General features: G+C 39.0%; 5 protein-coding genes across 6 annotated transcripts; 2 read left to right on the forward strand and 3 right to left on the reverse strand.

Annotated features, from left to right (window-relative positions):
* Positions 1-229: 229 nt before the first annotated feature.
* On the reverse strand, positions 230-1,696 carry LOC17893805 (DNA damage-repair/toleration protein DRT100). The gene has a single exon (XM_006299798.2). The coding sequence runs from the start codon at positions 1,647-1,649 to the stop codon at positions 528-530; it is 1,122 nt and encodes a 373-aa protein (XP_006299860.1). The 5' UTR covers positions 1,650-1,696; the 3' UTR covers positions 230-527.
* Positions 1,697-3,152: 1,456 nt separating this feature from the next.
* On the reverse strand, positions 3,153-5,423 carry LOC17890665 (probable protein phosphatase 2C 38). Its single transcript, XM_023785310.1, has 5 exons — positions 5,146-5,423; positions 4,624-5,059; positions 4,169-4,536; positions 3,722-3,958; positions 3,153-3,615 (listed from the first exon to the last, which is right to left on the reverse strand). The coding sequence occupies exons 2-5, from the start codon at positions 4,949-4,951 to the stop codon at positions 3,388-3,390; spliced, it is 1,161 nt and encodes a 386-aa protein (XP_023641078.1). The 5' UTR covers positions 4,952-5,059; positions 5,146-5,423; the 3' UTR covers positions 3,153-3,387.
* Positions 5,424-6,632: 1,209 nt separating this feature from the next.
* On the forward strand, positions 6,633-7,860 carry LOC17892171 (zinc finger A20 and AN1 domain-containing stress-associated protein 5). Its single transcript, XM_006298645.2, has one exon. It carries the CDS (start codon positions 6,852-6,854, stop codon positions 7,341-7,343), a length of 492 nt encoding a protein of 163 aa, XP_006298707.1. The 5' UTR covers positions 6,633-6,851; the 3' UTR covers positions 7,344-7,860.
* A 1,014-nt stretch (positions 7,861-8,874) lies between these two features.
* On the forward strand, positions 8,875-12,553 carry LOC17892479 (protein gar2). 2 transcript variants are annotated; one of them, XM_023785629.1, is made up of 10 exons: positions 8,875-9,022; positions 9,132-9,271; positions 9,488-9,588; positions 9,680-10,016; positions 10,334-11,116; positions 11,324-11,378; positions 11,528-11,589; positions 11,676-11,782; positions 11,868-11,955; positions 12,074-12,553. In XM_023785629.1, exons 2-10 carry the CDS (start codon positions 9,137-9,139, stop codon positions 12,341-12,343), a joined length of 1,938 nt encoding a protein of 645 aa, XP_023641397.1. In that variant the 5' UTR covers positions 8,875-9,022; positions 9,132-9,136; the 3' UTR covers positions 12,344-12,553. The 2 variants fall into 2 exon arrangements, with proteins under 2 accessions (XP_023641397.1, XP_023641396.1); XM_023785628.1 differs by having other exon boundaries at positions 8,876-9,271.
* Positions 12,533-13,385, reverse strand: LOC17893385. The gene has a single exon (XM_006299828.2). The coding sequence runs from the start codon at positions 13,275-13,277 to the stop codon at positions 12,561-12,563; it is 717 nt and encodes a 238-aa protein (XP_006299890.1). The 5' UTR covers positions 13,278-13,385; the 3' UTR covers positions 12,533-12,560.
* Between the last annotated feature and the right edge of the window lie 34 nt (positions 13,386-13,419).

Genomic DNA, 13,419 nt, shown 5'->3' on the forward strand with positions numbered 1-13,419 from the left:
AATCTCGTTTAATCAAAATCAGGTTTTGAGCAATTGTTTGCTTGTACTTGTAAACTCAATTGATTAGTATTTACTATAAAGCTGGTTTTAATATCATGATTTAGTTCTCAAAGTATTTGACTTCTGGTATTATATCTCATACCGAAATAGAGATGGGTATAACATACTAGACAAATATGTAAAGTTGGAAATTTGTGACTCTTGAAATGATGTGAGAAGTTCGGATGAATCATACAAATTGAATTTGCATCATCATACATTTTCTTATGTTTGTTCACATCATCAGTTTTAAAGATCTATAACATTGCTTTTGATTATACATGCGCTTACATATTCCATACACCGTAAAACACATTGGATCAGTGTACCCCCATTCTTTGCCAATAGAACATATTAGCTGTAGACCTTAAACTTTGAAAGAAGAGAAAAAAAAAAAAAAGGAAAAAGTAAAAATTGTAAAGAAGAAAAATAGGAAACATGAGATATCCCCCCGGTTCAGCTAAACAACCGGAACCATGTCATTATTATCAACATGACTTCATCAACGGACCACCGCACAAGCATTGATTGTCACTAAACGACGTAGCTTCAAGGTGATCAAATGGAGAACCCTTTGGAATACGCCCACAAAGCTTGTTATGGCTGATATCCAAATGGCCCACGAACTTAGCTGACGACAACGAATCCGGGATCCGACCCGATAGATTGTTGTGTGACAAATCAAGCGAAACAAAGTACGTTGTAGACCCGAAAACGTCGGGTATGGATCCTTCCAACGCATTCCGGCTCAAATTCAAAACACCGAAACCGGAATTGCTAAGAAGCGAACCGGGGATTGGACCGGTTAGCGAGTTGCAGTCGAGATTCAAAAGTGAGAGTACCTTCATGTTACCCACCCATTCTGGTAACGGACCCTCGATATGGTTCCTGGATAGATCCAGATCTGCTAACCGCTGCATACCGGAGATAGAATCTGGAATTGACCCGGTTAGTTCGTTACGGGCCAGTAGAGCTCTGCTCAACATCTTCAACGATCCGAAGTTGGCCGGGATGACGCCGGTGATTCCGTTCTCCGTCAGCTCAAGATGCTTCAACTCGGTGAGTGACGTCAACGACGCCGGAATCTCGCCGGACATTTGATTCTCCGCGAGGTTTAGAACAGAGAGCTTGGAGAGTTTGCCGATTTCCGCGGGGATCTCTCCGGTGATTCTGTTACCGGCGAGATCGAGGATACGGAGCGACGCTAAGGAAGTCACGCACGGAGGAATCTCGCCGGTGATACCTTTCCAGTCGGCGAGGACGAGGGAAGTGAGTGCGGTTAAGTCGCAAACCGCTGGGTCAATGGAACCGGACATATAACCGGACCGGCCAGCCTTTTGGAAAATGGCGTCTTCGGATTCCCCACGGAGAGAAATATCAGTGACCCGACCGGAATCAGGATCGCAGCTAATACCGTACCATTCCTTGCAACAGTCAGTGTTAACAGACCAAGTGTTGAAGATGCCGAGGTTTGGTTCGCTCAGTGACGACTTGAAAGCATTGAGAGCCGCCTGGTCTTTGGGAGAGCAGCACCGGACGACGGAGATAGCCGAGACTACCAAAACGACGGAGAGTAACGAGCTAAACGGCGATGCCACCAACTTTCTCATTTTTTTTGCAATAAATATACTTTGATAAGTGAAGAGAGTGGTGTTGTGTAATGAACCTTTGGATTATATAGAAACGCAGATGTAAGAAAGGAGAGAGACATTGCATGTGCATGGTATCATGGGCATGTGCATGTTACTACTACTGATCTAATATAATTATTTTACGAATGTATTCATAATTATATCTTTAGTTTTGTTGTACTAAAGAGAGGAATCATGTGTGTGTGTGTCAGTTTTTTTTTTCTTTTACTTTTAAAAAACATATCCGAATGGATGGAGTATCCAACCATGATCCGGTGAATTATAAGTTAATCACGTTGATTTGTTTCAACGGTAGATTTTGATACACATTTAACAAATCACTAATGCATATAATGTATGTATATACGCAGGGTTATAAGATCATTGCGCTACTAATTATGGAGCATGAACTTCCTATTTCCCTAAAGGTTTCTTTGTTTTTGCCAAATAATTAAGAGGATGATCAAGATATCTAATTTTACTGAAACGCCAAAACTTCACATCAATAAAAGCTATATATGACTAATTATGATTGATAATTTACCAATTATTAGAGACAGCATTTAAATAAACCAAATATGGTTGGTCCTCCATAAATACTTTTACATGTGACTCATGTGGTCCTACTACAGAGAACTACAGAAGCATTTAAGCATCTCCCCCTGTCCAAACTTTGATTTTATTTTTTTTCTCTCTCTCCCATTTTTCTTATTCCAAACCTATCATTGATTAAATTCTTTACATTTGATTGATCTAATCTTAGTTTACATGCTACATGTAATATTTTTTATTTTAACAACTAGTATATCATATATAACCTTGTCATAATAATTATAATCAGATTTATTAGGGGTATTTCCAGCATTTATGACCTAAACATCGGAATTTGCGTTGTCTTGGTTTAGACATGATTCAACGCCCATCACATGCCAAGGAGTCAAGATCCATTTTTCTGGAGCTGTCTTTTTTTCTTTAAATGTTTTCTATGGCCCTTGCTCGATACCACTAGAATAATCTCAATCACAACGGTAGTAAAACCTTTTGTAATATATTAGTGTTAACGCTGTAACTATATAGCACCCACGACAAGAATTCAAATAACGTTTAGCGCATGCATGTGTGGATATATATGGACCATATAAAAATTTCTTAGTTTTTGTTTCGATTTAAATTGCGTGAATTAGTAGTGATTTTGGAACTATGGCGTGGATGAATTTTTAACTGTTTTTAATTACTTTTTAGGATTATATAACCTGTTTGCTGACAAGATAATTTGAATTCTCAGGCCTTGGAAAGCAATGTGTTTTTTTGTCTTTGGCATAAAAGACAAATTTGTAATAGCATCGGTCTCTCGTGCATCACTTACACATTGACGTATGTTCATGCTGCATGCTAATACATAATAATAATTAAAAAAAAAAAAAAAAGACAACGGAAGTAGATGATGCAAATTGCAGAGTCAATAGTAGAAATCTTTTCAACAAGTGATAATCTCTTTGTATTGTCCATAATAAAACTCAGTTTGCCAAAAAGACCTATACATTGGTTTTCAACTCTTCATTTTTTTCTTTTGGGGATGAATAAAAAACAGAGTAGAAAAGGAAATTTTGTATATAAAAGAAAAAAGAACGAACTTGAATTGCGTTTTGCAATGTGTTTATATATATATAGTGGATATGTATATATATAATATATATAGATTGTGGTGAGAGTTGAGTCAAGTGGACGGTCCAGCCAAGTCACCACCGCCTGAGATGGAGAGGAGAGGTCGGCGCGAAGCACTGCGACTGACGAGATTTGAATCAAGAAACACAACTATGACTGTTATATCATCATGAAAATGTCTTCTCACTCCTCTATCAATCTTTTTTAAATCTGAATATCTCATTTCTCTCTTCTTTGCTGCCTCTCTTAGAGCTGTTTTTATGAGTTTCTTTGCGATTCCCTGCACACCAACAAGTGCTCAATCTTTCTACTTGCACACAAAACAAACAAAGGAAAGAGAGAGAGAGAGAGAGAGAGAGAGAGAGAGAGCTAAGAGGCAATCATACATTGCGTGGGTATGTGTTTACAATGTCAACAGCTTCTTGATTAGTTAAGTGCTCCCACAAACCGTCTGATGCAAATATAAGAAACTGATCCTCTGGATGGATTTTATGTACTGTAACTGTCGGCTCTGCTCTAAGAATGGGCTTATGGAAAACCTCAGGGACTCTAAACTTTGCCAACAGTGGTTCCCGATTGAATTCAGCTTTCTTTAAGTAGGCATCACCAATCGACCGCGAGACCTTCAAGAACCAGCCAAAGGTTATTTTTAGCGTGAATTAATCATCTTTATCTTCTTAAAACGAGGACATTTATAAATCTCTTTTTATACTTCTCTTGTAAACACACATAATTCATGAGTTGTGGCTTAACTATATCTTTCATTGTGGAGCTAATTGCAAGAAAAGAGTCTGCAATTCAGCAACACGCATTTGGCGTGAAAGTATATTTACCTGTATAATACCTTTGACTCGCCAAACTTTGTGCTTTAAGACGACAATTTGAGGATCATCTGGATGCAACGAGCGCAACTCCTCTCTCACAGATTCAAGACTTGCATTGTGCTCAGATGATAATTGAACAGCCTTGACAATTTTAAACGCTTTTTCCAGTCTTCCTAGCACAACCCGAGAATCCCCAGCATTCGCGATGTACAACAATCCACTACATATGATCCCTACCAAACAACATGCTCCAACGGAAGCAATCTGTGGTTTAATCTGCCACTGTCTCCGCACAAGAGATAAAAAATCTTCTTCCGTAGCTAAAAACGCTTTCGTAATGACAGAAGCAGACATCCCATGATTCTCTGATGTAAACTCTGCAATCACAAAGTGCAAGTTAGTACATAACTGGCCTCAAGATACATAAAGAGTAATTTTAACAAAAAAAAAAGGAAACAACATACTCCTTATGTTGTCGAAAAGGTGTTTATTAACGAACCGGGCAGCCTCAGGACCTCCATGACCATCATAGACACCAACAAAAGTAGCTTGAGGACCAGAATCGAACATACTAACGGGTCCAGACTCAAGCTTACTATGATCTTCAAGAAGATTATTTGCTTGAATTACAGACATAGAGAAATCCCCAGCAACATGGTTACCAGAATCTTTATACCAAAGAAGACCATCACATCGTCCATTAGCGTCATTTTTTGTTGAATGTTCTCCCTTCACAGAAGGTCGCCTCCAACATGGTACTACCATCCGTAATATAGTTGTTGAAGATACCATAACTCACATAATCCCCTCAAAAAAATCAAAAAATCTTTTACTTCATCTAAGAGATCACTAACACCACCCAAAACGGAATCAAATCAAATTTTGCTTATTCCTCCTTCCCTAAACACAATACAATTTAAGAAATATGAATCAATCAATCTACATTATAAATATGCATACCTTGATCTATAAACTAGAGCATTTACCTTTTGTGGAATCGCAAAAACAAAGCCGCGAAATGATTACCGTCCGACTGAACGAAACTAGGAAAGTGGATGAACAGGATCGAGACCGGAAGAAGAAGCAGGAGTTACGATAAGAGGGAATCGTAACTCCGGTTGGATTACAAAGAGGGAGAGGGGAAGAAGAGAGATGACAAACCAAAAAAAAAAAAAAAACTAGCAGCGACTCTGTCAGAATTCCATATTTGGGGGTTCGATTTTCTCTGAATTTTCTCTCTTTTTTTTTTTTTTTTTTTTTTTTTTTTACTTTTTTTCCATTTGCTTTCAAGTTTAGCTGTTTAGGCATTGACCTCATAAACAACCCGATGTTTTAGGTAGTTTTTTTCCCGAATTTAGCAATGTTTCTTCATTTTTCAAGAGATTATTCATTTAATTAAAGATATTATAGTAAATAGATTTTAATCTTTCCTAACACCCGAATGAAACCCAAAAAATTAAAAAAAATCCAATTGGAAGTTGTCCAATAATCCAATGATCGATCATAATGATTCATCCGGATGGTCGAAGGAGCAAAAATGAAAATTTCCACTGCTTAATGATTTGTGGTTAGTTAATTTAAAATATCAAAAATGACTAGAAAGCTATTCGAACTAGTGGCTCGTGGGTAGCATTTAAAGCATGGGTCAGTGCTTCTGTCTACGAGGTCGAGTGATGGAGCACACTTACCAAACCAGAAGAAAACTATTCGAACTTTTCTTACATTGTTATAGATAGATATTAAAATTTATAATCCAGTTATAGAAAAGGAAAAAGGTAAGCATTTTCCCGCAATACAATCCACTTACGGGGTTGTTGATTATGGTCAGGAAAATAAGACCTCGGCCCAAAACCATTTGCCTTCCCATGTCACCACCGCCTTCACACTTCAACCTCCAAGAATACTATTAACCCCCAAAAAAATCAATAAAAAAGGTTAAGTTTGCAAATTGGCATGTTGTACGCGCAGCAGCTTTTTTACAACCTCACTCCTCCTCACAGGTCGTTTTTCGTGTGACAATTTTAACCCGCAAAATCTCCTCTTTCTCTGATTAAACCCCAAAAAAAAAAAAAAAAAAAAAATCTAACATGTCGGAAGACGAACCAAAACATAACATACATGTGTTATCGGTCCGAATTAACACCTTTAGTCATACATGATTATATTATATTTTTGGAAGAGAAACAACTTGGCCCATATTCCAGCGATATCCCTCTCTACCTTCATATCTCAATTATCTTATTATATATATAAATAAAGTCATCATACTAATAAATTAGAGTATACTCAAAGAAAGAAAAAATCAGAAATACCCACACACAAAAAAAAATCTATAAAAAAGAAAAAGAAAAAGAAATGATGAAAGAGAAAAAAAAAACATGTAGTTGTCCGCTGTATGGCGTCATAAGCCATTCTAGAATCATTGAAATACATATTAAAATGGCTCTGTAATTCCACAAAAGCGAAGAGGGTATCGACGTAATTGTGAGAGAAGACGAGAAAGTGGGGATGGTGGAAGGAGAGATGATAAGAGATGGGAAACGCGTCTCTCTATGAGACCCATATTCCCCTTTCATCTCTCTCTCTCTCTCTCTCTCTCTCTTTTTTCTCTCTTCATCTCTCCTTTTAATTCGATCTGTAAACTCGCCGGAGGAGCAAGGGCAGATTCAGATTCAGATTCAATAAAAAGACGATGGCGCAGAGGACGGAGAAGGAAGAGACGGAGTTCAAAGTACTCGAAACCTTGACGACTACAACGGCGGCGACGTTGTTATGCACCAATAACTGCGGCGTTACAGCTAATCCTGCGACGAACAACATGTGTCAGAAATGTTTCAACGCTTCCCTTGTCTCGGCGGCCACATCAGGTGTTGTTGTCGATACCGGTTCGATCTTGAAGAGATCGGCTAGATCCGTTAATCTTCGGTCGTCGCCAGCTAAAGTGGTGATTCGTCCGAGGGAGATGGATGCGGTGAAGAGAGATCAACAGGTCGTTAACCGGTGTTCTGGTTGTCGGAAGAAGGTCGGGTTGACCGGGTTCAGGTGCCGATGCGGCGAGCTTTTCTGCTCAGAACACCGTTACTCCGATCGTCATGATTGTAGCTACGACTACAAAACAGCCGGACGCGAGGCGATCGCTCGAGAAAACCCGGTGGTCAAGGCGGCTAAGATGGTCAAAGTTTGAAATTTTTTTAAAAAATTCGATCTCAAACCGTTGAAAAAACTTTGGTGGGTGGGTGGTGGTGGTGGTGGTTCAAAGCTCCGATCTATATAACAAACGATGGGAAAGAGATGCTCGACATCGGTTTGATTGGTGCTGTGTTGTAAAACTGAAGATGAGAGAGAGAGATAGAGAGATTCATCCTCCTCTGCTCAATCCAAAATCTGAACCTCATTTTTTTTTCTTTTTTCTTTTCTTCTTAATTTGCTTAATTATTATATTAGTGAATGATGATTATTATTATTATTATGATTGTTTGCTTTGTCTTTACGGATTCATGAATTTGTGCTTCTTCTTCGGATGTGATCTTCCTTTGATCATCGAGAAATGTGTATTGTAGGATTGATTCAGTAGAAACGAAAGGGGCTGGTTTGGTAATTTCGTAGGAACGTGTCTCTCTCTCTCTCTTTCTCTCTTTTCTCTCTCGTTTCGTTTCGTGTGGTTTAGCTGTACTTATCATCAACGATATTTTTTTTACTTATTTTAGTCAGTCGTTGTGCGTCACAACTCACAAAGTACAAAATTTCTCTCGACAAAGTTTACTTGGCGTATAATATATAGCAGCAGCAGTAGCAACAGCACCCAATTACGTGTTTGAGTTGTATCGTCTTCTTCTCTATTATAACATATCAAACCATAGTTTATACTTTTTATTCTCTGATTTGTATACACAAGAGGTTAGAAATTATATATATGTACAATATAACAAGAGGTTACGCATCTTACAACTATCTCTTTGTATATTGTTTTTCAACTCGAAAATATCTTTCGAATTTAAAAGAAAAATGGCTACGTACCCCCCCCCCCCCCCCCTCATGCATCTTTTATCCGATGCAATCGTATCATGGGATTTTTAAGCTAGACTCTAGACAACAAATTACTGTATATACTAGAGTCCAACAAGATTTCATGCAACTAACATTGTGGTCAGTATCGTTTTATGTAACAAAAACTAACAAAATTCATTTTACATTTTAGAACCATCTCTTCAAAGAATGACGATTTGGTAATATTTTTAAGTGTAAGCCTAGTAAGCATATAATCTCGTGAAAGTTTATAAAAATGGTTTCGCAAATTTTAATATTTTCAGCTAGTGTATGTTCGTTGTCACTGTGAATTGATTCTGAAATTTTTTCCCAACCAATTTTTTTTTTGTGACGACTCGAGTGACAATACAATTACAGAACTACTCAAATGAGTTTTGGAGGTAAAGAGAAGGGCAAGAGCAACAGTACTTAGTATTTGGTTAATTGTGTGAAAAAAAAACAAATCACGGGGGCAAACTAAGAAATCATAAAAAGTCTGCAATTTAGTAAGTTACACATCCCTTGATTAATTACTATGTTAAAACTGTAAGAGAGAGGATATATATGTAATTATGTAAAAACCAGGCAAAAAAAAAAGGAAAAACTAATAAGTTGGAGCACCTAATATGTATATATTTTGGCCCAACCCAATTATGAAAAATGTAAAAATGCTTGTAGTTAAATTGAAACGCAAAACGTCCGTCGAAGCAAATCCCTTTGATTAATACTCAGGAATCGACTCGGTTGCTTTCTTGATTTCTCCGACAGAAACCCAAACCCTAGCACCACCACCACCGTCGGAGCTCCTACCCGTTCCCGAACTGAATCGCGCAGTAGGTTAGGGTTTTAGTGGCGTGTTTATATATTCCGATTTATTGATTTCTGGGCCTCTCATTGCGGTGGAAAAGTTCGGGTTTTTGATATAATCTCGTAAGGGAAATTTCAGTGGAGATGGGAAGCGCCGATCTTGTCGATGATCGAACCTTCAATGGTGATTTCAGTGATGGAGGAGTGGCCAAGTTGAAAGAGATGGTTAAGATTAAACTCAAGGAGTATATGGGCGATTACACGGATGACACCCTAGTGGTACGATATAATTCAACTCTCTGCTCTTCTCAAAATTTGGATTTGATTTTGAGTGTGAATATGAATTTCTGCTTTTGGGTTGGTAAATTATACACCTATCGCTCTCCTTGTTCTCAGCTGATGGTGTTATTTGTGCTCTTTGTAGCTAGAATTGCTGAGTCTTGGAATATATGTTTATTGTGCCTTAATGCTTTTTGAATTCACATGGGCTTGCAGGAATATGTGATAGTTTTGCTCAGAAATGGGAGAAGAAAAGAGGAAGCAAATAATGAATTGATGATATTTCTTGGAGATGATAGCGACTCTTTTGTGGCCTGGTATTAACATATTTCTTACCCTTATGAAACAAAATCCATTGCCCTTGTATGTAAAAATTCAAATTCATATTCACTAGGAGGATATATACAGGTTATGGGATCATCTGGCTGAAAGTAAAGATGAATATTTTAATTCTCATGTTGAGGAAAGTACCATTAAAAGCTCACTGGTAAGCAGTCAGAATGAGGATAAAGCACTTGGTATTGTGGATTCTGAATCTGAAAAGGGACGATCACGCCGTGGTAGACAATGGAGGAGCCAGCCAACTAATGTCTCTGAGATTCCTCCTCTTCTGAGTTCTGAGGTTCACAAAATTCATAACTACGAGAAGAAAGATCATAAACACCGACATAATAAAAGGTCTCCATCTCCGCAGTCTGAATCCCACAGGAAAAGGTCTAGAACTGATGACTCGCGGAATGAACAGGTCTGTATTTTGTAGTTGTCTTGTCTGTTGAATAGCAATCACTATCATGCAATACTTGAATTGGAATTATGCTAAAATAGTTTTACTGGATGAGATGTCATATCTTACTGTGAAGACGTTCTCAATGTAAAATTTGGGGCAGGGCACCTTTGCGCTCTGCATTTTATGGGACTAACATGTCCGACATTCTTAATGACTGTAACTTAGTGTTGTGGGGCTACCTTGTCCCAGTCCGTTAATGCATGTCTTGCAGTAAAGCGATGTTGCGGATACTGGTTATAGTTTTCTCATTTTGTTTTCTTTGACTTGTTTGACAGAGGGAAGCTAAACCTGATGTCTCTCGCCGGCTGCTTCAGTTTGCTGTGCGAGATGCTCTAGCTATATCCAAGCCAGCAAATAGTTCGACTGAATCCTCATTAAAACGTCTTCGCTCAGTGGTGTCCACATCTACTCAAGAATCATCTGACCCCGACCCAGCTCGGAAAATTCGATCTGTTGCTAGAGTTGTAAATCCCTTGGCCTCTGTAATGAAAGCTGTTGCCGAAGCAGCTGAAGATGCCAAAAGACCAAAATCTGGGAGAAGTGTCTTTGACAGAATTAGTAATTCTACTGGATTGTCTGAGACCCAGGACCAACACATGGTACTTGGTGAAGTTCCCTTTAAGAATGAAGAATATAGGAATATTAGCGATGATCAGGAATCGGTACATCATCAATACGCACATCGTCTTGACAACAATGGAGTGTATGTTGAGAACATGTCAACTTTTGACACTGGCTTGCAGCCAAATTTTTCGTCTGATCGAGGCAGACTCAGTTCAAGTGCTAATTTGCCTCACCCAAGTACTTTTCTTGGGAACAGAATTAACAATCCAAATAGTCTGCAGCATCGTTTAGTCGATGACCCAAAAAGAGTTAAAGGGACAGCAAGTTTCTCTGGCAATATAGATACTGGGAAAACACTAAGGTTAGAGGAGCAAATGAAAGTACCAGATGTGGGTCTGCAAAGATATATGGACGAAGGCAGAATAGTTTCTAGTGAATCTATCTCTCAATCAGCTAGGCAGAAAATCTTGACTGATACAATAGGGAATGGAAATGTAAGTTCCTTGTTTGAGATGCATACTCTTACTAGCTATTTCAATGGTATTCTTCGTCCTAAATTTGTTAGCCCATGAAATATCAAACATCTCGAGTGTTTCTTGTTGATATTTACCCCTCATAGCTACATTGGGATGATTTATTCCAATCTTAGGAGTGGTAAGAACAGGACTCCTAATACAAGCTGGCTCGTTGTTCTTTGACAGATAAAACCTGCTGTCAATGTGAAAGAAGATTCAGCGACCAATAAATCTGTTCCTGGTGAGTTTTTAAATTATATCAGTCTTAAGCTTTTTGAAGATTCATGGGATTGGAATTTCTTTCTTACCTTGGCAAACTCACTTCTTTGGTTCTTGTTGATGTAATTCTAATGCATAAGTTGATCTAAGATTATATACTGGCATTTGCAGGGACATTATCCACTGCCCGACCTCTGGAAGATGCTAGTTCACGAACAATCTTTGTCGCCAATGTAATAATTGTTTATGTTTATTTACCCTTACACTGGAATTGAGGCAAAACTTGTCAATTGGTTAAATATGATTGGTCTTAAAACAGGTTCATTTTGGTGCTACCAAGGATAGCCTTTCAAGGCATTTTAACAAGTTTGGTGAAGTGCTTAAAGCGATCATAGTTACTGATCCAGCAACAGGACAACCAAATGGGTAAGTTTCATGACAATTATTGTCATGGTATGTCACAGTTCAGTCATGGGGGACCTTAGTGACCAAAGTTGATTTTCCTTTGCAGATCAGCATATATCGAGTTCACGCGCAAAGAAGCTGCAGAGAGTGCGTTGTCTCTGGACGGTACCTCTTTTATGTCTCGGATTCTCAAGGTACAAATTGGAAACCCGTGTTCAAGTTTTACCATTGCAACTATCATTATGATCTTTAGGATTGGTTAGAATCTTAGCTGGATAAGTACTCAGTTGTGTGTATGTTTGATGGATGCAGATTGTGAAAGGAAGCAATGGGCAACATCAGGAGGCTGCATCAAGCATGACCTGGTCTCGAGGGGGAAGGTTCACAAGAGCACCTGCATACTTTAGAGGTGGTGCATTTAGAGGACGTTCTGTTTCGAGGGGTGGATCAAGGAGTATGCAATGGAAGCGTGATTCGGCTGACACAGGAAACAACAACACTGCAGCTGTAGCCCCCAACAATGCTCGTAGTCTCACATACGTCCGAACAGAGTCGAGATCAGACGGAAATGCCAACGATTGAAAGAGAAATTAGAGAGGCAAGAGCTTAGGCGAAAAGGAAGATTGAGTTTTATCATCTTGCCTTTCGGATATTAATCTCAATTGGTTTTTCTTTTCTTTTTTGGGTCTCTGAAACAGCTACTCCAAAACGTTACTTGTATCGACTTCTATGCTTGTTTTATCTTTTGGATTATAAAATGAAGAAAACAAAAATAAAAATTGTATTTTCATAGCTCTCTTTATGGTGATAACAAGAGGAACAGGTTCCCAACACACAAGCCAACAACGCACAAGATTGAAACAAGACGAGCTCTAACGAACAACAAATTGAGATTCTTAGCAACCTGAAGTGACAAAGTAAGAATCTGCAACCTCCCTAGCTCTTCCATCTTCTTGAAGAAGTACATTGGCTTCAGTGATCGTCTCACCATCAACGCCATAGCAAACGGGAATCCAAACGCTATACAGCTCTGAATTGTCATTTCCTTCATCGGATCTGATCTAGTCGCATACAAAATCGTAGCTCCCACGATCAGCTGAGTTAAACCCAGAGCACCCATAGCTCCACTTAGACTGTACATGTTCTTCATCATCCCTTCCAACACTTGCCTCGTCTCATTTCCCAACGCCGACAAATCGCGTTCCACCGTTGGCCCTTCGATCTCTTGGTGCTTCATTTTTGGCTGCTCGTCATCTGGCTTCGACTCCTCTGGCTTCTTCGGCTCGACATCCCCGCTTGGCGTCGAGAAATACCTCGGTGACCATGTTTCAGATCGAAGCTTGTCGATGTTGAAAGCAGAAAAGGATCTTAAGAGACCTAGCTCCTGAGCTACCGATCCGTGGATCAGATGGTTTCTGATGGGAGACGAGGATTGGAGATGACGGCGAGTGACGTGGAGAGACGGAGAAGACAAGGGCTTGAGGAATTTAGAAACCAATCGACGAGAGATCATCATCGTCGTCGCCGTCGTATTCTACACAGAGAAGAAGCTCAACGTAATTAGGTTTTGGCTTATTGCCAATTTTGGTAATTTCATGGGCTCAGTCTTTTTCCATTTGACCCAATCCTTAAGTTACAACTCTTCTATCCCATACTAG

Source organism: Capsella rubella, unplaced genomic scaffold (assembly GCF_000375325.1).
Source record: "Capsella rubella cultivar Monte Gargano unplaced genomic scaffold, Caprub1_0 scaffold_3, whole genome shotgun sequence".
NCBI classification, from domain to species: Eukaryota; Viridiplantae; Streptophyta; class Magnoliopsida; order Brassicales; family Brassicaceae; genus Capsella; species Capsella rubella.